Genomic DNA, 27,506 nt, shown 5'->3' with positions numbered 1-27,506 from the left:
TCTTCCGGAATTGGCTTTTTCCACATCAGCGTAGAAATTACAAATCACCTTAATGCTTTTTAGAACCCCATCAGTAGGTTTGGTACGGTTTGCATGTGCAACTGCTTAGTAGTGATGTTTGCACATCAAACCCGCCGGGAACCATAGCCTAGCCATTATCTTCCTCCGAGGCAAATTTCAAACCGAAGAAGCGGGGTTTGTCGTTTGGCAGGTTTTGTTCAGCAGGCAGCAGATGCCAGCTGTCTACACTCTTCCAAAGCCTCGGCAGATGCCTTCAAGGTGTCATGCCTCCGTTTGAGCCTGAATTTGCGTAGGAAAATGAACTAGAATGGGATCCTGTGGAAGCCGAGGGAGAGGTGTCTGTGGCTTCAGAGGAATATGGGGAAGAGGAGGCCGAGGCAGGCCAGGGCCCTTCAGCAGTGGGACAGGAGGAACAGGAGAGGCAGAGTTCAGGAGATGAGCAAGGGCCACCCCCACCTGATCCTAGAGCACGGAGAGTGGAGAGAAGGAGGGAACAACGCAGGCAGGCTCAACTAGTCAGGAGGAGAGCATCCCGCCCCTCTCCACAAAGCATACCTGGAGACCGAGATTTAAGGAGATGCTGTGGGGAGGGGCATTTATCGAGAACAAAACGCTGATTCTTGGAGTGTTCTGTATTGTTGCTGATCTCTTGTGCTGTGACTTCTGTTTGGAAACCTGGAAACTTTGACTATCGGACTGTATTTCGGATTCTCTCTTTTGAAAACTGCTCAAGCAAGCTAAGATGCAAACAGACTTGTTAAGTTTATAAACTTACTTACTTCCAGCCAGAGTTGGCTGAAGGGGTGTGTGTGTGTGTTATTTTGTTGAAGGCTTGCCAGCAAATGTGGGAGCATTTGGGGAAAATTTGGAGCAATAAAAGCACTCTTTGAATTGCCAGCTGACTGCATTGCCTCTGTGCGTTGCCTTGGGTCATCACACAAGGGCTCGAAGAAAACAGTGCTGCTTTGTGGGGTACTGAAGGCAGAATTCCTTCAGGTTAAGCAACAAACAATTCCCCAGCTTGGTCTGCTTGCCTGTCTCTGACCAATCCCTCTGCAAAACGGGATCTGTTTGACAGCTCTGTGGTTTGTAGCAATGTCCGTTTAGAGCAGCGGTTCTCAACCTATGGGTCGCGACCCCATTTGGGGTCGATCGCCCATTTTTCGGGGGTCGCCAAAGGCGGCGATCCACCATTTTCCGTGGTGCCGTGCACACGCGCCGCGCATGGGAGCGGCGCTGTGCATACGTGCCGCGCATGGGGCGCCCCCGTGCACACGCGCTGTGCATGGGGGCGCTGCGCATGCACGTTGCGCATGGGGGCGCTGCCGCACACACGCCGTGCATGGGGGGCATCGCGCATGCGCATCACGCATGCGCATCGCGCATGGGGGCGGCGCCGCGCATGCGCAGAACGTTTGTGTGACGGGGGTCGCCGTCACACAAACGTTGAGAAGCACTGGTTTAGAGTTTGCTTGGAGCCAAGAAATCTATACAGGTTGTTCTATCCCAGCCTATAGCTGTCCTTGTTAAAGGCACAAGGACCAAATTGATAAAATAGGCTGGAGACTTTAAAACAAAACAAACCCCTTTTAATATGGGTGACAAACCTGCCAAATAGTCCAAAACACAAACAGCAAAACTCAAAACAAATGAAGGAAATAGCCCACAGGAAACACAGTGCAAACAGAAGAGTAGTCACAAGCAAGACGAACAGACCAGAATTTCAAGAAGTACTTTGCAAACGGTTGCCTTCAGCAACCAGCACCACCCACACCTCCTCTTTTTATATAGCAGTCCCAAGGCGTTGCCTCTCAGTGCCTTCTCCTTTTATTCTGGAGTTGCTGTATTGACTGCTGCTGATTTACTCTCACTAATTGACGACGTGTGCATGCATCAATTAGCATGTCCATCAGGTGTGAGTCCTCCGAGTCTGACTCATTCTCCTCACAAAGCTGAGCTTCATCAGGAACACGACTGGAGGGCCCAGGCTCTGCATCAAACCGTGAGTCCTGTAATTCATCAGAGCCTCCCTCTGCCCCTGATGGCCCTTCAAATGCCTCCTCCGCCTCCTCCTCACATTCCTCAGACTCAGCTGTTGGGAACACAGGCTGGCACGGAATCACAACACAGGTAGTCCTCGACCTATGAGCCCCCGAATTTCTGTTGCAAAGTGAGACATCGGTTAAGTGAGTATGGCCCATATTTGATTGCCACATTTGTTAACTGAATTTTCACAATTCTTAAGTTAGACACACGGTTCTTAAGTGAATCTGGCTTCTCCATTGACTTTGCTTGTCAGAAAGTCGCAAAAGGGGATCACATGATCCCAGGGACACTGCAACAGTTCTCACTATGAGTCAGTTGCTGAGCATCTGAATTCTGATCACGTGACCATGGGGATACTGCAACGGTCATACTGCGAAAAATGGTCATAAGTCCCTTTTCTCAGTGTCCTTGTCAGTTTGAATGGTCACTAAACGGACGGCTGTTAAGTACTGGATTACCTGCAATCCTTTCTACTTTAGTAATAGTAATAGTAGTAAAGTTGGAAGGGACCTTGGAGGTCATCTAGTCCAACCCCCTGCTCAGGCAGGAAACCTATACCATTTCGGACAAATGGCTGTCCAGTCTCTTCTTAAAAACTCCAGTGTTGGAGCATTCACCGCTTCTGGAGGCAGGTTGTTCCACTGGTTAATTGTTCTCATTGTCAGGAAGTTTCTCCTTAGTTCTAGGTTGCTTCTCTCCTTAATTAGTTTCCACCCGTTGCTTCTTGTCCTGCCTTCAGGCGCTTTGGAGAAGAGGTTGACTCCCACTTCTTTATGGCAGCCCCTCAGATACTGGAATACTGCTATCATGTCCACCCTTGTCCTTCGTTAAACTAGATAGAGACCTTTCTGCTCCTTTTTTTGGATTTGGAAAAAGACAGAAGCTTTATGGGTTTGAGCATCTCAGCCCAAACCCATAGCTTGGAGGAGCAAGCCGTTGGAAATCTGTGCAACGGTTGTGAGAAGCGGCACAACAAGTCTCTTTCAAATGTTAAAGTACCCAGGTTTTTTGCAGCTCTCTGTCTCCCGTTGTTTGCACACAGGTGTGCAGGCCCAGACAAGGTGAAGCACGGTTGCTGGAATTGGGTATGTCTAGTTTAAGGAAAAGAAGGACTAGGGATGACGTGATAACATTGTTATAATATCTAAGGGGTCTATGGAGATTCTCAGTCATCTAGGTCCTGCTTGTCCCAAAGATGCTTTTTCAAGAGGCAACTGGACTTTCTTGTTTTTCTTTGAAGACGTTTCACTTCCCACAACTTCTGGAGGCAAGCTGTTCCACTGGTTGATTGTCCTCACTATCAGGAAGTTTCTCCTTAATTCCAGGTTGCTTCTCTCCTTGGAAGGCTGCTATCACGTCTCCCCTGGTCCTTCTTTTTTCTAGACAAGCCAGACCCAAATTCTGCAGCTGTTCTTCCTATGTTTTAGTCTCCAGGCTTTTGATGATGTTAGTTGCTCTTCTCTGATTAGGGCTGACAGAATAGCAGTCTTCCAATATTTGAGGGGCTGCCACAAAAAAGAGAGTCAGCCTATTCTGCAAGACACCCGAGGCAGGACAAGAAGCAACGGATGGAAACTAATCAAGGAGAGAAGCAACCTAGGACTAAGGAGAAAATTCCTGACAGGTAGAACAGCTAACCAGTGGGACACTTTGCCTCCAGAAGTTGTGGGTGCTCCATCACCATCACTGGAGGTTTTCAAGAAGAGATTTGTTCTCCTGCTTGAGCAGGGTGTCGGACTAGAACACGTCCAAGACCACTTCCAGCCCTCTTATTCTATGTTCTACATTTTTCTGTTCTTCGTAGCTGAAGCAGACGAGCATTTGCAAGCAGGGGTCCACATATTCTTACCCTGGCATGCTTCCTTCCAGCTCGTGTACCATGTGGGACAGCCCTAAGTTATGTTTTTCCTTTCAAACTAAATTAATACATACATCTGAAACCAAGTGGAAACATCTCAATGGGCTTCCCAGAATAAATGACGGGAAGTGCACGCGCCCCAGAATTTAAAATATCTTTCCCCAAGCCCTTCCTACTCTGGCTTGGAAAGTGGACCTGGCCCCAGACCCAAAGGAAGGGATGCTGGACCTAAAGACGTAGTAGTAGTAGTAGTAGTAGTAGTAGTAGTAGTAGTAGTAGTAGTAATAATAATACTAATAATAGTAATAATAATATCAAACAGACAAGCACCGGCAACATAACACCCCAGACTTAACAATTGTCAATAAGAAAGACAAAAAAGTCTGGATAGTGGACGTGGCAGTGCCTGGAGACAGCAGAATAGACGAGAAAGAACTGGAGAAGATAACAAAATACAAAGACCTACAAATAGAAATAGAAAGACTGTGGCAAAAGCAAGCAAGGGTAGTACCAATAGTCATAGGCGCCTTGGGTGCAATCCCAAAACAACTGGAGCACCACTTGAACACCATTGGCATTGACAAATTCGCCATTAGTCAATTGCAAAAGGCAGCCTTATTAGGAACTGCTTCCATCCTGCGACGATATCTGTAATACCATCAAACATCCACATCTGCCTATCCCAGGTCCTGGGTAAGGACTCGATAGGTAGACAAAATGCCAAATCCAGTCTAAACATCTGGCTGACTGTGCGATGATCAATAATAATAACAACAACAACAACAATAATATAGTAAAGTTGGAAGGGACCTTGGAGGTCATCTAGTCCAACCCCCTGCTCAGGCAGGAAACCCTACACCATGTCGGACAAATGGCTGTCCAGTCTCTTCTTAAAAACTTCCAGTGTTGGAGCATTTACTGCTTCTGGAGGCACGTTGCACCAGGCAAACTGACCCTGGTCTGTTCTCTGCTCTCCCCCTGCCTAAGGTCTGACTTATATCCTGCCATGACAGTGACATCCACATTTAAGCAGAGCACTAGTTCGTTTCACGAGGCACGTGCTTCCTTAATGTGCAATTCTTCTTGCCAAGCCAAAGTGCCCTGAAATGTTAATTTCGTGGCGAGAACAGTGAAAAGAGCTAAAATTAAAAACCCTGCCTTGAGGATGAATGTCAGACGGAGCTACGAGGAGGAGGGAGAGGAGAACAGGCTGGTGTCCAAAATGCGGGAGATAAATCTGTTGTCCCTCAGTGATGGCTTCCATATGTATTTGCTAGCACATGACCTTTTAGCAAAAAAATGGTTGCGGCTGGCCAGACCCTTTGTCACAAGCTGGCCAACAAGAACGGCGAATATGGCTATTTGTGTAGTCCTTTCCGCACACTCGGCGGTGATCGTCTAATTTTGCCTCTGCGGACCAGTCCACTCTTTGCATTTCATTTATCGAGAAGTTAGAAAAGGTAGATAAATCCTTTTTTTAAAAAAAACAAAACACCACTGAATAGAATAATCCTTCATCTCTAAATTGAGGCAACTTCGAGGAAAGAATAACGTTTGTGGACAATTGGATATGTAGGAGAGCATCTAAATTGCTGGAAAAGCAATGGACTCAAGTGTCAGGCATTGATTGAGTCCTAAGGGTGTTTTTTTCCCAAAAGGCAGCTGTACTTTGTTTTTCCCTGAAGACATTTTGCTTCTCATCCAAAGAAGCTTCTTTGGTTCCGACTGAATGGTGGGGAATGGAAGGATTTATATTTCCTGCAGTCATCTGGTCGTTAGTACTCTCTCTGAGGATCGTTGAGGCCACTTGGAGATTTACCTCTCTCCCTCCCTTTCTCCTTCCCCTTCCTCCCTTCCTCCCTCCCTCCCTATTTCTCTTCCTCGTTCCTTCTTTCCTCTTTTGCTCCTTCCTTCCTTCCTTCCTTCTTTCCTTCCTTCCTTCCTTCCTTCCTTCCTTCCTTCCTTCCTTCCTTCCTTCCTTCCTTCCTCTCTTTTCCTTCATTCCTCTCTCCTCTCTCCTCTCTTCTTTCTTTCTTTCTTTCTTTCTTTCTTTCTTTCTTTCTTTCCTCCAAGTGGCCTCAACGACTCTCATAAAGGTGGCGCAGCACCGAGGTGGCGCAGCAGTTAGAGTGCAGTACTGCAGGCCACTTTAGCTGACTGTGTTCAGCAGGTCAGCGGTTCAAATCTCACCGGCTCAAGGTTGACTCAGCCTTCCATCCTTCCGGGGTAGGTAAAATGAGGACCCAGATTGTTGGGGGCAATGTAAATATATATAGACATTGCTTACTGGTGTACACCGCATAGAGAGTGCTTGCACTTAAAGCGGTATATAACTCTCATAAAATAAAATAAATAAAATAAATAAATAAAGAGTGCCAATGACCAGGTGGCTGCAAGGAATATACTGTAAATCCTTCCATTCTCCACCATTCAGTCAGAACTGAAGAAGCTTCTCGGATGAGCAGTGAAACTTGTTTTTTGAAAAAGCACCTTTGGGACAACCTGGATGATCTAGATGGCTGGGAATCTCCACCGACATGGACTGAATGTTAGAAAGTTCTTCACTTCTAACTTCATCTTTACTCACCCTTCTGCTTTCCCGTTCTCTGTTGGTTATTACAGCTAGGATCTTCTGTATGCGATGTGTGAAATAGCCTTTGGGTAGCTCCACTTCCTTTTGAAACGTCTTCTAGCTTAATTGCTGAGCTCCCTTGTATATAGATAGCCCAAATAAGTACAACATAGAAGGATCGATGTGTATTGCATTTGGAGCTGAGGGTGGCTCCTATGTGTTGCATGTAAACATCTGAAGAATATTTCTCTTTTCTTTTTTCCAACCAAAGGGCAAAAAACGAAGAGGATTTTGACTAATTTAACAAAAGTTTTAGAATTTGATTGAGGATATTTTATTTCACTCCTTCTTTTCCCTCTTCTCTTCTTCCTTCCTTCCTTCCTTCCTTCCTTCTTTCCTTCCTTCCTTCCTTCCTTCCTTCCTTCCTCAATCATACATCTCCTTCCTTCCTTCCTTCCTTCTTCTCTTTCTCTTTCTCTTCCTTCCTTCTCCTCCCTCCCTCTCTCCCTCTCTCCCTCCCTTTCTCCTTCCCCTTCCTCCCTCCCTCCCTCCCTATTTCTCTTCTTCATTCCTTTCTTCCTCTTTTGCTTCTTCCTTCCTTCCTTCCTTCCTTCCTTACTCTCTCCTCTCTCCTTTCTTTCTCTTTCTTTCTTTCTTTCCTTCTTTCCTTCTTTCCTTTTCCTTCCTTCCTTCCTTCCTTCCTTCCTTCCTTCCTTCCTTCCTTCCTTCCCTTCTCCTCCTCCTCTACTTTTAATATATCACATTCTTTATAGTGGTGTTTCTGTGATATAATAAAACAACTTTTAGAAAGGATAGGCCAGATCAATTCAGATTGGTACCACCAATATCAGGAATCGTCAGCAGGCATAACATTCTAGAGAAGGCATTTGACAGCTGAAACCAACCTAAAGAGAAACTCCGATCGATCGTATCATCTGCACATTCTCCCCAAACAAGAAGCTTTTGATGGCTGACGAGCACCCTGGAAACTGAAAATAAATAATACGAAAGAAAACAGAGTATGATTAAGAGGTCCTACGGAAGCCTAAATTCCCTGAAGTTTCCCCATGTCGAGTCATTCACTAACGGGATCTCCATTGATTGCAAGGAGGAGGGTATCCATTTTGCCCACTCAACAATTTCTGCCGCTGTTGCAAGAGCAGACTTTGAATTTTGGCCGTTTAGACCTCATCAGCTTTAATTAGCCCGAGTTTGGCAGCTGAGATCCAAGATGGTGTCAGGGGAATAGAAAGCAATTGTGCAACTCATTAGAGAACAATCTTGGCCATTCAGGGACTCATCAGGTGGAACCTGAATGCCAAGTGAGGGGATCATTTGGAACGGACTCTGCACAGATAGGTTGGAGAAGTCATCAAATACCTCTCCAGATCATTGGGAGGAAGTTTGATTTCTCCAGTTCTTTCCACTACAGGTTCTAGAGCAGTGGTTCTCAACCTGTGGGTCGGGACCCCATTTGGGGTCAAACGACCATTTCACGGGGGTCACCAAACAATGCAGTCCACCATTTCCCCCCCCCCTTTTCCTTAGCTGTGCTACTCCCTTTTATTCTATTGGCTTTTGAAAGCCAATAGAATAGACTCTCTTGAATAGAGTCTAATTCTACTGACTTTCAAAAGCCAATAGGAATTGTCCAGGCTGTCTCTGCCCTGCTGAGCCCGCCAAAAGTCCCATTCTGCAAACGGTGCTGTACCAGTTGAGTAGTCCTCGACTTACGACCGGTTGAGTAGTCCTCGACTTACGACCGGTTGGGGATCGCGGCATTAAAAAGATTGAGAACCACTGTTCTAGAGAAAAGAAGAAACTGGGGAGACACAATAGCAGTATTCCAGTATTTCAGGGGCTGCCATAACGAAGAGGGGGTCACATTATTCTCCAAAGCACCAGCGGGAAGAACAAGAAACAATGGTTGGAAACTGACCAAGGAGAAAAGCAACCTGGAATTAAGGAGAAACTTCCTGACAGTGAGGACAATTAACCAGTGGAACTACTTGCCTCCAGAAATCGTGGGCACTTGGATTTAAGAAGAGACTGGACAGCCACATGTCTGAGATGGTATTGGTTCTCCTCCTTAAGCAGGGGGCTGGACTAGAAGACCTCCAAGGTCCCTTCCAGCTCTATTCTATTCTATTCTGAACCCAAACCAAATATACCTTTACAGAATACAGAATAGCAAAATTCATCCTCAGTTCTGGGTTGCTTCTCTCTCTTTGATAAGCTTCCATCCATTTCTTCCTATCCTGCCCTCAGGTGTTTTGGAGAATAGGTTGACCTTCTTCTTTGTGGCAGCTTCTTCAAAACCTCCCATGATGGAGCACCCACAACTTCTGGAAGCAAGCTGTTCCCCTGATTAATTGTTCTCACTGTCAGGAAATTTCTCCTTAGTTTCAGGTTGCTTCTCCACTTGATTAATTTCCATCCGTTGCTTCTTGTTCTGCCTTCAGGTGCTTTGGAGAATAGCTCAACCCCCCTCTTCTTTGTGGCACCCCCTCAAATATTGGAAGACTGCTATCATGTCACCCTTCCTAGTCCTTTTTTCTTCTGATGAAGTTCACAAATCGATTGTCCTCCCAATCTGAAAGCAGGTCACAGGTCTGAAATACAAAAAAATAAAATTGCAATGCTTCCAGTCTATCTGTTTTTGCCATTTCGGAAAACAGTTTTAGTAAGCTTGAAAACAACACCACCAAATCTTGAAGACCTTCAGATCAGACGGAAACGAGGCAGAGGAAAAAATAAAAAAAAAAAAAGCAGGTGGGGATGTGGGGACATATGGGAAGAAGCTTCTTCACCAACTAATTTGAATCCTGAACTTCTTAATTACAAAGCCGCCAGCTTTGTTTCGAAGAAACGAAAGCCCACATTTGGAGCAGAAGAGGAAGCAAATAAATATCTCTCAACATTTCACGGGGGAATTTCCACGATTGCTCGGAAGATCTGCGTCTCAGCTGTACAGATTGTTTATGACATTTTAAATCCTGAAAACAAAATGCTGATGGTTTTTTGTGCTTGTTTTAATTGTATCATGGTATCAAAATTGTTTATTTTCCCGCTGTCTCGCGAGCCGTGGTAATAGTTCTTACTCAGCGGAGCAGCAATTGTCCCAATTTTGCTGTCTTTGGTTTAATGATATGTTGTATTAATTTTGAAGGAGGCAATTTTTTTTTGCTATTCATAAAATTGAATGCATTAGGAATTAGTTGTGCTTTTTCTCACTGATTACTTCCTCTGCAGCCGAAAGGGTTACCGAAAATCCTATTTTGGAATCAAAATTGGATTATATTTTAGGAACAGCTGCATCCTAAACTAAAGTTGCTCACTGTTAGGTTTTGTTCTCCGATATTGCTGAGATTATCGCTCTTCTCGGAATAAAATGTACTCTGTGCACGCTTAGAAGTTGCAGCAGTCCAGCTGCAAACTCTCTCTGATGTTCTTCAGTTTAATCTTTAAAAAAAAAGATTCTCTTTGTATTTAGTTTGCAGAGATGCAACTTCTCCTTAAAAACAGGAAGAGGGGATGAAGCTTTCTCTAGAAATCTAGGGAGATTCTCATTCATCCAGGTCATGGTTGTCCCCAAAGTGCTTTTTCAAAAGGCCACTGGACTTGTTTATTTTTTCTTTGAAGACGTTTTGCTTCTCATCCAAGAAGCTTCTTCAGTTCTGACTGAATGGTGGAGGATGGAAGGATTTTTAATCCCTTGCAGTCATCTGGGCATTTGCACTCTGTCTGAGAGTCATTGAGGACACTTAAGAGGTTCCTTCTGTGCCTTCAGGATCATCCAAGTAGTGCAAATGAGAGTGAAACACTTGTCAGCACTTCCAAGCAGGCTCCACACTCATTTGCACTATTGAGGTGACCCTGAGAGCATGTAGATGAACCTCCAAGTGGCCTCAACGATCCTCAGAGAGAGTACTAATGACCAGATGACTGCAAGGCATAGAAACCTTTCCGTTCCAAATTCTGCAGGGTTTTAAAAGGCCAGATAACTTTAGTAAGCAGACTAAAAAGCCTACAGAAATATTTTGGGTGGCTGATAACCTGGGGCCATCTTTCCCCAGTTGTATTTGAAGGACCATCTTTTCCCAGTTGTATCTACTTGATCCACCAGAGCTGGGAGTTGTATTTGCCTGATCCACCAGACCACAGAGGCAGGGCAGGTTCCAGGTCATCTCTATTAAAGAGGTCCATCTGGTAGGACCAAGAAGAAGGACCTTGATGGTGAAGGTTCGTTCTCTGAGCTTGTGGATTAGTAATAGTAATAGTAGTAAAGTTGGAAGGGACCTTGGAGGTCATCTAGTCCAACCCCCTGCTCAGGCAGGAAACCCTACACCATTTCGGACAAATGGCTGTCCAGTCTCTTCTTAAAAACTTCCAGTGTTGGGGCATTTACTGCTTCTGGAGGCAGGTTGTTCCACTGACTAATTGTTCTCACTGTCAGGAAATTTCTCCTTAGTTTTAGGTTGCTTCTCTCCTTGGTTAATTTCCACCCGTTGCTTCTTGTCCTGCCTTCAGGTGCTTTGGAAAATAGCTTGATTCCCTCTTCTTTATGGCAGCCCCTGAGATATTGGAATACTGCTATCATGTTCCCCCCTTGTCCTTCTCTTCATTAAAATAGACATACCCAATTCTAGCAACTGCTCCTTATATGTTTTAGCCTCCAGTCCCCTAATCATCTTTGTTGCTCTTCTCTGCACTCTTCCTAGAGTCTCAACATCTTTTTTACATCGTGGTGACCAAAACTGGATGCCGTATTCCAAGTGTGGCCTTACCAAGGCATTGTAGAGTGGTATTAATACTTCACGTGATCTTGATTCTATCCCTTTTTTAATGTAGCCTAGCACTGTGTTGGCCTTTTTGGCAGCTGCAGCACACTGCTGGCTCATATTTAGGTGACTATCTACTAGGACTCCGAGGTCCCTCTCACAGTTACTACATTTGGTTTCCAAATGTTTCATTACAAGGCTAGATAACATCTTCATTAGAGTTTAGGAGATGTCTGTGTTGGTGTTCTTCTGTTTATAAGGGCTTCAGGTGTGGGTGTGTAAAGTGATGGGTCAGGTGTGAGTCATCAGTGAGAGGCTTGTGATGGGTCTTGTGATGGGGAGGGTCTGGGTCGTTGGGAGTCGAAGTACTGGTGGGAGGGGGGCCTGCGCAGGATGGTTGAGGGCCGGTGCTGTCTCTGGCTGGCTATGTGGTTGATTTGGATCCTGAGGGGTCTGTAGGCTAATTGTAGGACAAAGTGTCTGTTGATGAAATTGCTTGTGGAGTGCCAAGCTTTGAGGAATTCACAAGCCTGGCGGGTGGTAGGATGGCCAATGATTTTCGAGTTGCTCCAATGAAACTGGTGTTGGTGTGGGTAGAGATTAAGGATTTGGGATGGTGGCATTGGACTGCCAGCCAATGTTTGAGGATCCTGGTTTTTAATTGACATTTTGTATGTCCCACGTAGAATTGCTTGCAATCGTTAACAGTTTTATTTTGTAGGTGACCTTGTTTCTTTCATCCTTCTGTATCTTGTCTTTGGATAATTCCAGAAGAAAGATCATTTCTGTGAGTGGCTCCCTGTCTGTGGAACAGCATCCTTGGTGTTGGTGTGGGTAGAGATTAAGGATTTGGGATGGTGGCATTTGACTGCCAGCCGATGTTCGCGGATCCTGGTTTTTAATTGACGTGATGTATGTCCCATGTAGAATTGGTTGCAGTGGTTACAGTTGATTTTGTAGGTGACATTGTTTCTTTCATCCTTCTGTATCTTTTTTTTTTTGGTCCTGGATAATTCCAAAAGAAAGATCTTCTCTGTGGTGGCTCCCTGTCTGTGGAACAGCATCCTTGCAGAGATCAGATTGACCTCCAATTCGACACTCTTTGAAAAGGCCCTGAAGACCTGGTTTTGCCAGGTGGACCTGGAGAGTTCAGAGTGATATGGAGCCCATCAAGCGGTTGGTTCATTGTCCCTAGGAGAACTTTCTTTACACTGAGAAAAATTAATCAGTGGAGTAGCTTGCCTCCAGAAATTGTGGGTGCTCCATCACTGAAGGGGGTGGGACTAGAAGATGTGCAAGGTCCTTTCAACCTGATTATTCTATGTTTTATATTCTGTAATGTTAATGGTTGAATCTAAACTGTCTGCATTCAGTGTCCTCATTTTCAATTCTAATGAGACATACATGGCCTTCCATTTTTTTAAAAAAGTCAGCATGTGGATTATTTGAGTCCCGCTTTCTCACTGCATTTATCTGAAAAGAAAAGCAGACATGTCCCCTTCAATAAGTCCTCTTCATAATGGAGGTCACCTTAAATCAGGCATGGGAACATGTAATGGAGCCTTTATTGTTTGCCTCTGATCTTCCTTTCTGAAGTAGGTGCAGACCTCATCTTAACAAAGAGGGCCCCATCTTCTAGTAATGTGAATTTTTCCTTTCTTGTTTTGCGGAGAAGAGGATTCTTGCAAGGGTGTTCATCTAGATTCTTCTCTCTTTTTCCCCCTTTTCTTTTTTTCCCTTTTTACTTCTAGCTAATGTGCACTATAACTCCCGGAGTCAGTCTCTACGGTCGACAGATAACCGGAAAAGAGACGACATAGAAGACTTTCAGAAATACGGCTATCCTGCGCCACAGATAGGTACGTAGCCCAAATGTTAGAAAATGAAAATGTAAGAGACCAACAGTTCCATACATAAAGGCTCAGATTAGCCTTCCAGTTTGCTGCCGCGGGCACCACGGCTGTTGGAAGTCGAGCTCCGTCTTCCATGTCTGATTTTGCACCGCTGGGGAACCCTGGAAAGGGTCAAAAGTCGCCCTGTAGGGGCAACAAGCACAGAGGGGATCCCCACTTGATTGTGGGAGGGTGGTAGCCCTTCTGCTCGATCTAGGGCAGCCCTCCAAACTGGCGGATGAAACACCGGCCATAGAAATATGGCCTGTCACTAGGCTGCAGATTGCCGAAGTCAAACTTACCACCAGGCACCTATAAAGCAGCACGGATGAGACTTGGTGAGATCTGAACCTCTCTTCAATGCTAATTATTTTTCCCACCTGTATAAGCTGCCCAAAGTATTTTCCCCCCTGTGGAGAGAAGGAAGGGAAATTCTATTCCACCCTCTAAAAACAGTGGCGACTGACTATCCAGGGGAGTTTAAAACGCTGAAAGAATAACTTGATTCTGACTGGATTTTTATCTTTCTCAAATTTGAGGACAAAAAGATTTCTTAATCTTATTGAAGATTTGGGTTTTTACTTACAAAAAAGAAGTACAATTGAAAAAGGATTGTCAAATTAGCCTGATCTGATTTTCCTTAGGGTAGAAGAAACAAAAAGGAAAGATTAAACATTGAGAGGCCGTTTGGCCTCCAGATATTCACTTGTAAGCCATTATTGGTCTGTCTTAGACCAACATCCTTAACCTGGTTATAAAATTCACCCATAGGGGGGATTTGCTCAAGATTCGGATCCATCAATTAAGGAAACCAGTTGGGCATGAATAGCAATGTAAGTGTGCAGTCCTTGGTGCTTTTTGAGTTTGGCTGTTTCCTTTGTAGACATTTCATTACCCAACTAGGTCACAGCATCCGCATGGATGATGGTACCTAGTTGGGTCGTGAAACGTCTGCAAGAAAAGAACCAAGCTCAGAGGGCCCCAGGGACCCTCACAGTTCAATCCTGAGCTACAAATATGCTCTTCTACTGATAGTACAATAAGTGTCCTGTAGTATTCTCAGTTTGGCAGTTGACTACATAGCAATTGCTCAGGGGCAGTTGTTGGCACCAGGAGAGTCCTCCGCTTATAACAGTTCATCTAGTCCAGTGGTTCTCAACCTGTGGGTCGGGACCCCATTTGGGATCGAACGACTATTTCACGGGGGTCGCCAAACAACGCAGTCCGCCATTTTTTTCCCCCTTTTCCTTAGCTGTGCTACTCCCTTTTATTCTATTGGCTTTTGAAAGCCAATAGAATAGACTCTCTTGAATAGAGTCTAATTCTATTGGCTTTCAAAAACCAATAGGAATTGTCCATGCTGTCTCTGCCCTGCTGAGCCCGCCAAAACTCCCATTCTGCAAACGGTGCTGCACCAGTTGAGTAGTCCTCGACTTACGACCGGTTGAGTAGTCCTCGATTTACGACCGGTTGGGGGTCGCGGCATTAAAAAGGTTGAGAACCACTGATTTAGAGACTGTTCAAATTTACAATGGCACTGAAAAAAAAGGGACTTAAGACCCTCTCTCACACTTACAACCATTGCAACCTCCCCGCGGTCATGTGATTTATATTCAAATGCTTGACAACTGACTCATGTTTATGGTGCGAGTCGGTTGTCAAGCATTCAAATATAAATCACGTGACTGCGGGGAGGTTGCAATGGTCGTAAGTGTGAAAGAGGGTCATAAGTCACTCGCGTTTATGACATGAGTCACGTTGCAGTGTCTCTGAGATCGGGCAATCCCCTTTTGTGACCTTCTGACAAGCACTCAAGGGGGAAAACTAGATTCCCTTAGCAACCAAGTTGCTAATTTCACAGCTGCACCGGTTCAGTTACCAAATTTGTCAAGGAAAGATGTAAAACAGGGCGAAACTCATTTAACACATTTCAATCAATCCATCAGAATAGAGCTGGAAGGGACCTTGGAGGTCTTCTAGCCCAACCACCTGCTCAAGCAGGAGACTCTAGACCAGTGATTCTCAACCTTTTTAATGCCGTGACCCCCAACCGGTCATAAGCCGAGGACTATTCAACCGGTCGTAAGTCGAGGACTACTCAACTGGTGCAGCACCGTTTGCAGAATGGGACTTTTGGCGGGCTCAGCAGGGCAGAGACAGCATGGACAATTCCTATTGGCTTTGGAAAGCCAATAGAATTAGACTCTATTCAAGAGAGTCTATTCTATTGGCTTTCAAAAGCCAATAGAATAAAAGGGAGTAGCACAGCTAAGGAAAAGGGGGGAAAAATGGCGGACTGCGTTGTTTGGCGACCCCCGTGAAATGGTCGTTCGACCCCAAATGGGGTCCCGACCCACAGGTTGAGAACCACTGCTCTAGACTTTTCTTCACTTAGCAACATAAATTTTGGTCGTAGGATGAGGACAACCTGCACGGCATATATAGGGGGCTACTTGCACTGCATTGTCAAGAGCAAAACTCAGGTGCACAGGTGAAGGTTTCAAATTAACAGATGCATTGCTACACTGTGCACAGGAACCTTCTCAAATAAGGATCAGAACCTGGTTAGAGCTAGATCAGGGTTCTCCAATCCCTGGTCTGTGGACCAGTACTGGGTTGCGGCATGCCAGCAACCAGTCTGCACAAACAAGCAACGCCCTATCCACAGGATTCAGGCAACACACAAAACCACGCCCTCTTCGGGCCGTGGAAAAATCTCTCTCCATGGAACCAGCCCCTGGTGCCCAAAAGGTTGAGGACCTCTAAGCTAGAATACAGTCAAGGGTAACCAAGGGAGATGGAACTTTGTGAATGCATAAACCAGGGTCTCCAAACTTGGCAACTTGTGGGCTTCAATTCCCAGAATTCCTCAGCTAGCCAGTAAAGAAAACTCTTGGCTGCCATCTAGAAGAAATGCAGAACTTTGCAGCTTAAATGTGCTGCATTAGATCAATTAGCACATTCAATTAACCCAGATAAAGATAGGATGACTGGCTTAAACCCATGCAGCATTCTTGCTTTGTTTTAACCTCGGGATGCCCCCAAGGTGCTTTTTTCAAGAGGCAACTGGATTTTCTTTGTTTTTCTTTGAAGAGGTTTCGCTTCTCCTCCAAGAAGGTTCTTCCATTCTGAATTGAGAAGCCAAACCTGCTCAGCAATGTGGCTGCGTTTATGCTGGTTTGCAGTCATGTTTTATGAAACTTTGCTGAAAATCAGTATTTATTTCAGTTTGGGGCAAAACTGTGTCCTTAGCAAGCCGTTGGTTCACTTAATAACTGTGGATTTACTTAATGACAATGCAAAAAAGTTCGTAAAATCAGGTCATTCAGGTGACAGTTATTATTATGACATAACGACTGCAATGGGCAGACCCCATTGCAGTTGTTTCTTAAGGACTTACCTGCAATGGAATTCTCGCTTAATACATCCCCACTGAGTACCTGCATTATTTATATAGCTTGTATAATTGCCTACTTTTGACCTTGACAACTCAAACAAGGACATGCTCCCTGTTCCCATGGTCCCACCTAAGGTCAAAGAAGAAATGTTGGCTCCCCAAGAGAGAGCACAACTTGGAGAATCCATGCCATGTCCCTCTTGACCCCGTTTCCACCTCTCTCTAATGCAAAAACAAAATGGGTGGTCAACCTCAGGATAAGGTAGTTTCCTGTGTTCTACACCTTGACAGGTGATCCAGCGGCGGAAGAGTGGTCGCCCTGGAGCGTCTGTTCGACCACCTGTGGGGAGGGCTGGCAGACTAGGACTCGGTTCTGTGTATCGTATTCGTACAGCACCCAATGCAGTGGGCCCCTCCGCGAACAACGCCAATGCAACAATTCTGCAGTCTGTCCAGGTGATGACCTTCATGCACCACCCCTCATTCCTTTCCCCTTCTCTCTTCCAGACACGGGGCAGGGTGTGCTTCCAGCTGAAAGAGCTTCAGCATCAAATCAGATGGGGAACCACAGAATTCTGCAATCTGTATAAATAATGCACACTAAATGCAACACCTGAAATAGTTTTGCCTGTTGAGGTCTTGGTGTTCTCTGAGCTTGTATGTTGCATGAAGATGTTTCATGACCCAGCTAGGTAACATCACCAGTGCAACTGTTATCTAACGAGTTACAGAATAACAGAGTTGCAAGGAACGTTGGAGGATTTTCTCATCCGACTCCTTGCTCAAGCAGGAGACCTTAAACCATTCCAGATCGATGGCTGTCCAAACTCTTCTTGAAAACCTCCAATGATGGAGCACCCATAACTTCTGGAGGCAAGAAGTTTAATTGTATTAAACTTAATTGTAATACAATTAACTGATTAATTGTATTAAAAATTATCTTTCCTTCTAGCTTCAATCTCTCATTAAGCTTCCATCTCTTACTTCTTGTCTTGCCCTGAGGTTCTTTGGAGAATAGGTTGACCCCTTTCCTTTCTGGGACAACCCCTCAAGTATTGCAAGACTGCTATCATGTCACTCCTAGTCCTTCTCTTCATTAGACCAGAGGTTCCAAGTTCCCACAACCGTTCTTCCTAGGGTTTACTGCAGTGGTGGGCTTCAAATATGTGAACAACCAGATCTCTGTGTGGATGCCACTTCTGGAAGTCCATTCTGGGCCTGGGCAACAAAAAATTAGCTACCGGTTCTGCCGAAGTGGTGCGAACCGGCTGAATCCCACCACTGGTTTACTGATGAAGATAATGGTACTGATGATATTACCTAGTTGGGTAATGAAACATCTCCAACTCAACAAATAAGTTCAGTAAGAACCAAGAAGCCCACAATTCAACTCTTAGCTACAGATGTTCGCTTTTATTGGATAGTTTCCCCTCACTTGTGTTATTTCTGAAAGGGCTTCAGGGAACTTGGACTCCGTTCCAAATCGCAGTGGAAAGAAAAATATCACTTTGTGGTTCCTGCCTGCCTGAGCGATTTCACCCACAAGCATATGTTTTCAGTTGCAAAAATAATTCAGTGTGTGCTGTTGAAAAGGGCAAACCAGTAAGATGGTGGCAGTGGGATGTTAGCGAGCTAATCTGTTTTGTGTTCTCATTAAAATACCCAGTTGATTCTCATCTCCGAAATTATATATCTATGGAAACCTGGACTTGGGTCTTATCAACACTTCTTTAAAATCACATGAATGCTTAACAAGCCACAAAGACATCAGGTGTACCCTGCTATGGTTAGGCAAGGGATACAGATACTGTCAATTGTGTATCTTTTATGTGATGACACAAAGGACATGGTGCAACATTTGGATTCACATCTAGGAATGAATCCTGTTTAACTCCTGGGGTGAAATTCTGTCTCTGTGTTAGAGAAGACTTTTGTTTAGTTTAAGAAGTATCAGATCTGAGGGGTCTTCGATGGTCTCTGAGCTTGACTGTTTTCTTGCAGACGTCTCATGACCCAACTAGGTAACAGTGCTAGAAGGGAGAGGGGTAGGAAGAGGAGGAGGAGGAGGAGGAGGAGGAGGATGACTGTGGGGTCCTTAGTGGTCTCTGAGCTCAGTTGTTTTCCTGTAGATGTTTCATGACCCAACTAGATAACATCATCAGTGCTAGAAGGGAGAGGGGTTTGTGGAAAGGAGGAGGAGGAGGAGGAGGAGGAGGAGGAGGAGGAGGAGGAGCACCAGGAGGAGAAGGAGGAGGAGGACAACAACGACGACTGTGAGGTCCTTGATTCTCTCTGAACTTGGTGGTTTTCTTGCAGGTGTTTTATGACCCAACTAGGGGACATAATCAGTGCTAGATGGGAGTGGGGTGTGTGGGGGAAGAGGAGGAGGAGGAAGAGGAGGAGGAGGAGGAAGAAGAGGAGGAGGAGGAGGAGTGGGATTTCTTGTCTATTTATATACTGGTGGTTTGCCCTGTCAGTGTTGATGGGAGTGTTCTTGAGATGATAGAGCAAACCAGTTGTATTAAAACAGAGAAAAACCCCACTCCCTCCATCTGGAAGAAAATCACTAAGCTCAGAGAGCACCAAGAACCCCAGAGTCATTGTCGTCTTCCTCCTCCTCCTCCTCTTCACAAACTCCACTCCTTCCTTGCACTGATGGTGTTCCCTAGTTGGGTCATGAAACATCTGCAAGAAAACAACCAAGCTCAGAGAGCACCAAGAACCCCACAGTCTTCCTCCTCCTCCTCCTCCTCCTCCTCCTCCTCCCCTCCCCCTCCCCCTCCCCCTCCTCCTCTCCATAAACTCCACTCCCTTCAAGCACTGATGGTGTTCTCTAGTTGGGTCATGAAACGTCTGCAAGAAAACAACCAAGCTCAGAGAGCACCAAAACAGTCTTCCTCCTCCTCCTCTTCCTCTTCTTCCTCCTCCTCCTCCTCCTCCTCCTCTCCATAAACTCCACTCCCTTCAAGCACTGATGATGTTTCCTAGTTGGATCATGAAACCTCTGCCAGAAGCTCAGGGACCACCCAGGACCCCACAGCTCAACCCTAAGCTACGAATACTCTCCTGTATCAGAGCGACCCATCCTAATTTTCAACATCACCTTCTGGTGAACTTAGAATGCAACGAACAACAGAATGAATTGTAATTAATCAATTAAGCGATAAATGATCTGCTGAGGCAGGTGATTGACACAGGCAACACATGGGATCCCAAAGGAGCCTGTTTAGGAATTCTGATCTAGCCTAGTTGGATTAGGGATATAATCAAACCTGCCATCATGGGATGACTGAACCCCCAAAGAGACGGTTTTGAATTACAAATAGTCCTCGACTTACAACATTTGTTTAGTGACCGGTCGAGGTTAAAAATGCCACTGGGAAAAAAAATAGTGACTTATGACTATATTATACACAACCGTCGCAGCCTCCCCATGGTCACGTGATCAACGTTCAGAGGCTTGGCAACTGACTCGTACTTATGACAGTTGCAGCGTTCCGGGCAGCATGTGATCCCCTTTGGTGACGTTCTGACACGCAAAGTCAATGGGGGAAGCCAGATTCACTTAACCACTGGGTTAACAATCGCAGTAATTCACTTAACAAGAAAGGGGTCAAAACTCACTTAACAACTGTCTCACTTAGCAGTGGAAATTCTGGGCTCAATTTTGATCCTAAGATGAGCTCTACCTCTCTTTGGAATCCAACTCGGAGAATCCCAAAACATCTGAATGGCTTCTTTGGACCTCCCGTGTCCGGGAGGGAATATTTTTGTAAATCCTCCCGTTTGAAACCGAATTTCGAATGGTGAACGTAACAAGGGAGTAAATCCCTTCAGATCTGCAGCGAAGAATAGCCTTCTCCTTATTATATCATGCAGCGCTGACTCGATATGTTTACACCTCTTAATAACGGATGCTTTCATATTTTAACCGGCGTTTCTTCTCCTGGCATCTGTGCAAGGCGAACTCTTTGCACGTATTAAATACGAACAAGTGGGGCTGGTGCTAATAATGTTTCAACACAAATTTCAGGAATCTGAACCTCCTCGAACTACGTATTTAACTATGATTTGGGAGGAAAAGGCAAGCTCAAGCGGAATCAAAAAAGAGAACTCTTAGAATTGCAAATCGGCGCCAAAAGTACGGGTGAAAGTATTAGCTTTATTTGAGTGGAAATGTCTATGTGGGGCGTCCTTAGACTTGCAAATGAACGCAGAAATTACAGTTAAAATGTTCGCTGAATATGAATAATACGAAGGTCCTGGACTGCAAGTGTGTAGATTTGCTTATCCTCCAGTCAGAAAAGGGCAAAATTGTTTCCGCTAAAAAAGAAACTGCAATTTACTAAGGAGCTTATAAGTGGAAAATGGAAGCTTTTTTTTTTTTTTTTTCAGCTTCTCTGGAGTGTCCAGGGGCAAATTTTAATCAGGATTCGCCCTCTCTCCCACCCCCCATGTTGTCACTGCTCTACGCTGACCTAAAAATTTGTCTCCAGCTGTTTAATTTGCACAGAATAAATGGGGAAGGTAGAATGCAGAACAAAGAAGCTATAAAAAGACAGCCAGTTTGGTCTATGTACTGGTCTAGGAACCTGGCAGTTCTAGTCCCACCTTAGACATGAAAGCTTCCTGGATGACTTTGGGCCAATCACTAGGAGAGGGTGAGTTCTAGTTTGTCTTCCGCCTGAAAGCCAGCTGGGTGACTTTGGGCCAATCACCAGGAGACTGGGACTTCTAGCCCCTCATTAGACAGAAAAGCCGGCTGGGTGACTTTGGGCCAATCACCAGGAGACTGGGACTTCTAGCCCCTCATTAGACAGAAAAGCCGGCTGGGTTACTATGGGCCAATCACCAGGAGACTGGGACTTCTAGCCCCTCATTAGACAGAAAAGCCGGCTGGGTGATTTTGGGCCAATCACCAGGAGACTGGGACTTCTAGCCCCTCATTAGACAGAAAAGCCGGCTGGGTGACTTTGGGCTAATCACCAGGAGACTGGGACTTCTAGCCCCTCATTAGACAGAAAAGCCGGCTGGGTGACTTTGGGCCAATCACCAGGAGACTGGGACTTCTAGCCCCTCATTAGACAGAAAAGCCGGCTAGGTGACTTTGGGCCAATCACCAGGAGACTGGGACTTCTAGCCCCTCATTAAACAGAAAAGCCGGCTGGGTGATTTTGGGCCAATCACCAGGAGACTGGGACTTCTAGCCCCTCTTTAGACAGAAAAGCCGGCTGGGTGACTTTGGGCCAATCACCAGGAGACTGGGACTTCTAGCCCCTCATTAGACAGAAAAGCCGGCTGGGTGACTTTGGGCCAATCACCAGGAGACTGGAACTTCTAGCCCCTCATTAGACAGAAAAGCTGGCTGGGTGACTTTGGGCCAATCACCAACTGAGTTCTAGTCCTCCCTTAGGTACAAAAGCTGACTGGGTGACATTGTGACCCAGGAGAGGGTGAATTCTAGTTCCACCTGAGGCACAAAAGCCTACTGGGTGACTTTGGGGCAGTTCTTCTCTCTCAGTCCAACCCCAACTTCACAGGGTTGTTGTCGTGAATTAAATAGGAGGTGGAAAGAGACCCAGGTATGTTTAGTCTCTTGAGTTCCTGATAAAGAACAAGAAAGGTGGGGATGAACATCCAAGAAAGAAAGAAATCATAAATAAGTGATCAACAGTGAGCAGATACAGAGACTTCAGGAGTTGTGGTTGCTCCATCACTGGTGGTTTTTAAGAAGAGACTAGACAGTCACTTGTCTGAAATGGTATAGGTTCTCCTGCTTGAGCAGGGGGCTGGACTAGAAGACCTCCAAGGTCCCTTCCAGTTCTATTCTCTTCTGTTCTATTCTATTCTATTCTATTCTATTTCATCCATTCTACTCTACTCTACTCTATACTCTATTCTATTCTGTTCTGTTCTATTCTATTCTATTTCATCCATTCTACTCTACTCTACTCTACTCTACTCTACTCTGACTCTACGCTACCCTACCCTACCCTATCCTACCCTACCCTACCCTACTCTACCCTACCCTACCCTACCCTACTCTACTCTACTCTACTCTACTCTATTCTATTCTGTTCTGTTCTATTCTATTCTGTTTCATCCATTCTATTCTAGTCTATTCTATTTCATCCATTCTACTCTACTCTACTCTACTCTACTCTATTTCATCCATTCTACTCTACTCTACTACTATTTCTATTCTATTCTATTCTATTTCATCCATTCTACTCTACTCTGACTCTACTCTACTCTACTCTACTCTACTCTGTTCTATTCTATTCTATTCTGTTTCATCCATTTTACTCTACTCTACTCCTATTTCTATTTCTATTTCTATTTCTTTCATTACAGTCCACGGCACCTGGGACGAATGGTCCCCCTGGAGTCTCTGTTCATCAACCTGCGGACGGGGATACAGAGATCGCACCCGGATATGCAAACCCCCCCAGTTCGGAGGGAGCCCCTGCGAAGGTCCCGAGAAGCAAACCAAGTTCTGCAATATCGCTCTTTGCCCAGGTAATTTGGTAAAGAAACTTTCCCTCCCATTTCCCCCCCCCCCCAACATCCATGACCGATGGGGAATCGTGATTTTCTCTTTTTTTTGAAAAAAAAACCTGTTTTTTTCTGCTTCTGGAGATTGGAGAAAGGATAATGGCTTAATGAACGGGAATTTATACTGCCAAAAAATGCAGTCCTGGTGGGATGGTACAGGCAGGTAGTCCCCGGCTTATAACCATTCGTTTAGTGACCGTTCAAAGTTACAATGGCAGTGGGAAAAAAATTGGTTGTGACCACTTTTCACACTTAGGACCAGTGGTGGGATTCAGCCAGTTCACACCAGTTCGGTAGAACCGGTAGCTAAATTGTGTTGAGTTTGGAGAACCGGCTGCTTCTAGAAGTCTGTTCTAGGCCTCAGAGGCCTGGAGGAGGTCTCCCAGGCCTAGAACAGCCCACCGGCTGTTCACTTCCGGAAGTCCATTCTAGGTCTCGGAGGCCCAGGCCTGCATCCACGCAGAGAACCAGATATTCAGGTATTTGAATCCCACCACTACTTAGGACCGTTGCAGCATCCCTGTGGTCATGTGATCAAAATTTGGGCACTTGGCAACTGGTTCGTATTTATGATGGCTGCAGTGTACTGGGGTCCTGTGATCACCATTGGTGACTTTCCCAGCTGGCTTGTGATCAGCAAAGTCAATGGAGAATACAGATTCACTTAATAACCATATAATTCACTTAACAACATATCTATCTATCTATCTATCTATCTATCTATCTATCTATCTATCTATCTACCTACCTACCTACCTACCTACCTACCTACCTATTTATCTATCTATTATCTGTCTTTGTCTGTCTGTCTGTCTGTCTGCCTACCTCTCTCTCTCTCTTTATCTCTCTCTCTCTATCTATCTATCTATCTATCTATGTTTCTATCTATCTATCATCTATCATATCTCTCTATCTATCTATCTACATACCTATCTATCATCTCTATCATCTCTCTCATATCTCTATATATATATATCATCTCTATCATCTCTCTCTCTCATCTATTCTATCTATCTATATCTATCTATCTATCTATCTGTCATCTCTGTCATCTCTCTATCTATCTACATACCTATCTATCTCTATCATCTCTATCATCTCTCATATCTCTCTATATATCTCTCTCATCTCTCTCTCATCTATCTATCTATCTATCTATCTATCTATCTATCTATCTATCTATCTATCTGACCAGCAAAGTCAGTGATGGAAGTTGGATTCGCTTAACAACCATATGATTCACTTAACAACACACACACATAGATATATATCTATGTATATACTTCTTACACACGTTATATTTTTATGACCTATTTTATACCCGTTTTATTTGAATTTGTAAGTGCTTCTGCCACAGATAAAGAAGGAACTTAACAACTGCAGCAAGTCCTTGAACAATGGGGGCAAAGAAGCTCATCAAATCAGGCACAACTCACTTAAGAACAGTCTTGCTTAGCAATGGAAATTTTGGCCTTAGTTGTTGTCGTAAGTCAAGGATGACCACCTGTCTAGTTGAACCAAGAAAGTTCAACGTGGTATTTTTGTGGCACGGGAGCCCCAGAAAACACTGCACAAAAGTAAACATGGTGCAACTTTATATACAGCCATACAGAGTCATGTCCACTGCAAGGCGATCCAACCGGTCAGTCCTAGAGGAGATCAACCCTGACTGCTCTTTAGAAGGCCAGATCCTGAAGTTGAAACTCAAGTACTTTAGCCACCTAATGAGAAGGAAGGACTCACTGGAGAAGAGCCTAATGCTGGGAAAGATGGAGGGCAAGAGAAGAAGGGGACGACAGAGAATGAGGTGGCTGGATGGAGTCCCTGAAGCAAGAGACGTGAGCTTCAATGGACTCCAGGAGATGGTAGAGGACAGGAAGGCCTGGAGGAACGTTGTCCATGGGGTCGCGATGGGTCAGACACGACTTCACAACTAACAACAACAAGAGTCATGTCCGGGTGGAAATTTGCACAATCTTGGAATTAACATTAGTATTTTCTAGGAGTGAGGACTGGGGTCACAACAACAACAATGTGTAGCCCCCCTTTTGTTGAGTTGCATTCTCTAGCCATCCAATTTTTCCAAAGTTTGGATTTGGATAGTCCTTGACCTACCACCACTATTGAACCCAAAATTTCTGTCACTAAGCGAGACAGTTGTTAAATGAGTTTTGTCCTGTTTTATGATGTTTCTTGGCAGAGTTGTGAAGTGAATCAAGTGGTTTTTAAAGGAATCTGTCTTCCCCCATTGGCTTTGCTTGCCAGAAAGTCACAAAAGGGGATCACGTGACCCTGGGACACTGCAACTGTCATAAGTACAAGCCAATTGCCAAGTGTTTGAATTTTGATCACGTGACCACGGGGAGGCTGCATCGGCCATAAGTGTGAAAAACGGTCATAAGTCACCTTTTTGAGTGCTGTCGTAACTTGGAATGGTCAGTAAACAAATGATTGTAACAGCAATTATGCCTTCACATCACCGGGGAAAAATAAGTGGAAACAGCCCCAAAGGGAATGTGCTTTTAATGAATTGTAGATGGGGAGAAATAGCAATAAGATCTTCGGGCTTAATTAATATTTAAGGTTGATCTCCATATAACTGACCACCAGTTTCGGAGAGAGGAGAGATGGGATACAGGAATTTTAGTAGCCACAATGAGACGGAGGCATCGATGACACATTTTTTAATTCCCTGTTTTATTATCCCTGGCTGACCGGCCGTACTCAGCGTGTGGTCCTCAATAGAACCGCATCTACATGGAGGGAAGTGTGTAGTGGGGTGCCACAGGGCTCTGTTCTGAGCCCAATGCTCTTCAACATCTTCATCAATGATTTGGACGAGGGGATAGATGGGGAACTATCTATCTATTTGCAGACGGCACCAAGCTGGTAGGAATAGCCAACACTCCAGAAGACAGGCTTAGGATACAGGTGGATCTGGACAGACTTGAACACTGGGCGCTATCTAACAAAATGAAATTCAATGGTGAAAAAAGCAAGGTTCTACATTTAGGCAAGAAAAACCAAATGCACAGGTAGAGCATAGGGGGTACCTTGCTCAATAATAATAACTGTGAGAAGGATCTCGGAGTCCTAGTGGACAATCACTTAAATATGAGCCAGCAGTGTGCTGCAGCTGCCAAAAAGGCCAACACAGTGCTGGGCTGCATTAACAGAGGGATAGAATCAAGATCACGTGAAGTATTAATACACTTTATAAGGCCTTGGTAAGGCCACACTTGGAATACTGCATCCAGTTTTGGCCACCACAATATAAAAATGATGTTGAGACTCTGGAAAGAGTCCAGAGAAGAGCAACAAAGATGATTAGGGGACTGGAGGCTCAAACATATAAAGACAGTTGCAGGAATTGGCTAGGTCTAGTTTAATTACTCAAAACAATGACAATTCTCCAATGCGGCATTTATTTGCAGCTGGACAAGAGATCTGGAATGACTTCTTTAGGAAAAGAAAATGAAGGGAAGCTGGGAAAACATTGCTTAATTGCAGCAGGAACTCTGCTTAAATTCTGGCTGGCTGACGACTGTTTGATTTGGTGCAGTGAGGCGCCGATAATTAAACTGCTGGATCTTCGGAGTGAAAATCTTGGCAAACAACTGGGCACTGCTTTTAGAGTTTTATCACACACACACACACACACACACACACACACACACACACACACTTGGATGTTAATTAAAGAGAGAAATGCCAGCCATTTAACAAAGATGGTTTGTGTTCTGGGAAAGGTCAGGATACAGGGAGGACCGGAAAAAAATATATCTTCCCCACCCACCCACACAACCTAGTGGTTTTTTTTTTTTTTACTGGAGCAAACTGCATCGCTGGTGCGGGGTGTCCAGAGTATTCCCTCAAAATACTTGTTGCACTACAGGCGGTCCTCTTACAACTTACAAAGGTTTGTTTAGTGACCGTTCGAATGACTTACGGCCGTTTTTCACACTTAACAATCATTGCAAAATCTCTGTGGTCGCGCGATCAAAATTCAGACGCTTACCAACTGACTCGCATTTACGACGGTTGCAGTGTCCCGGGCTCATGTGATCCCTTTATTGCAAAATGCAGGCAAAAGTCACTTAACAACCGCCTGAGTTAGCAACAGACATTTTGGGCTCAGTTGTCGTTAAGTCGAGGACTTACCTGTACAAAGCAAAACGGTAAGTCATCCCCTCTGGGATGTCCGTTAAATCCTAATTTTAAACTTTGTGCACAGAATTGGGCCATACCATAAATACTTATAGATTGATGTATAGATTGATTTACGATCACAGTTTGGGCTCCACGTTTCCAGGGCTAAGCCAGGCAGTGGTTGCGAGTTGTTGCTCCATTGTGCGACCTGCTTTGTCCACTATCGTTAAATGAA

The 27,506-nt window shown here is 44.9% G+C and overlaps 1 protein-coding gene across 10 annotated transcripts in view; it reads left to right on the top strand.

Annotated features, from left to right (window-relative positions):
• ADGRB1 (adhesion G protein-coupled receptor B1) overlaps positions 1 to 27,506 on the top strand; it is a 281,838-nt gene that overhangs the window by 72,080 nt on the left and 182,252 nt on the right. For 8 of the 10 annotated variants that reach the window (XM_039357084.1, XM_039357091.1, XM_039357089.1 and 5 more), the window contains exons 3-5: positions 13,030 to 13,137; positions 16,859 to 17,023; positions 22,922 to 23,086. In XM_039357084.1, coding sequence (XP_039213018.1) covers positions 13,030 to 13,137; positions 16,859 to 17,023; positions 22,922 to 23,086 — 438 coding nt within the window. The remainder of the gene's footprint in view (positions 1 to 13,029; positions 13,138 to 16,858; positions 17,024 to 22,921; positions 23,087 to 27,506) is intronic. The other 2 variants (XM_039357090.1, XM_039357092.1) reach the window with 2 other exon arrangements.

The sequence above is a fragment of the Crotalus tigris genome, unplaced genomic scaffold (genome assembly GCF_016545835.1).
Source record: "Crotalus tigris isolate CLP2741 ecotype Arizona unplaced genomic scaffold, ASM1654583v1 scf7180000018864.669028, whole genome shotgun sequence".
Taxonomy (NCBI): Eukaryota; Metazoa; Chordata; class Lepidosauria; order Squamata; family Viperidae; genus Crotalus; species Crotalus tigris.
Note: the sequence above shows the minus strand (reverse complement) of the source record. Positions and strands in the feature narration are given on the sequence as shown.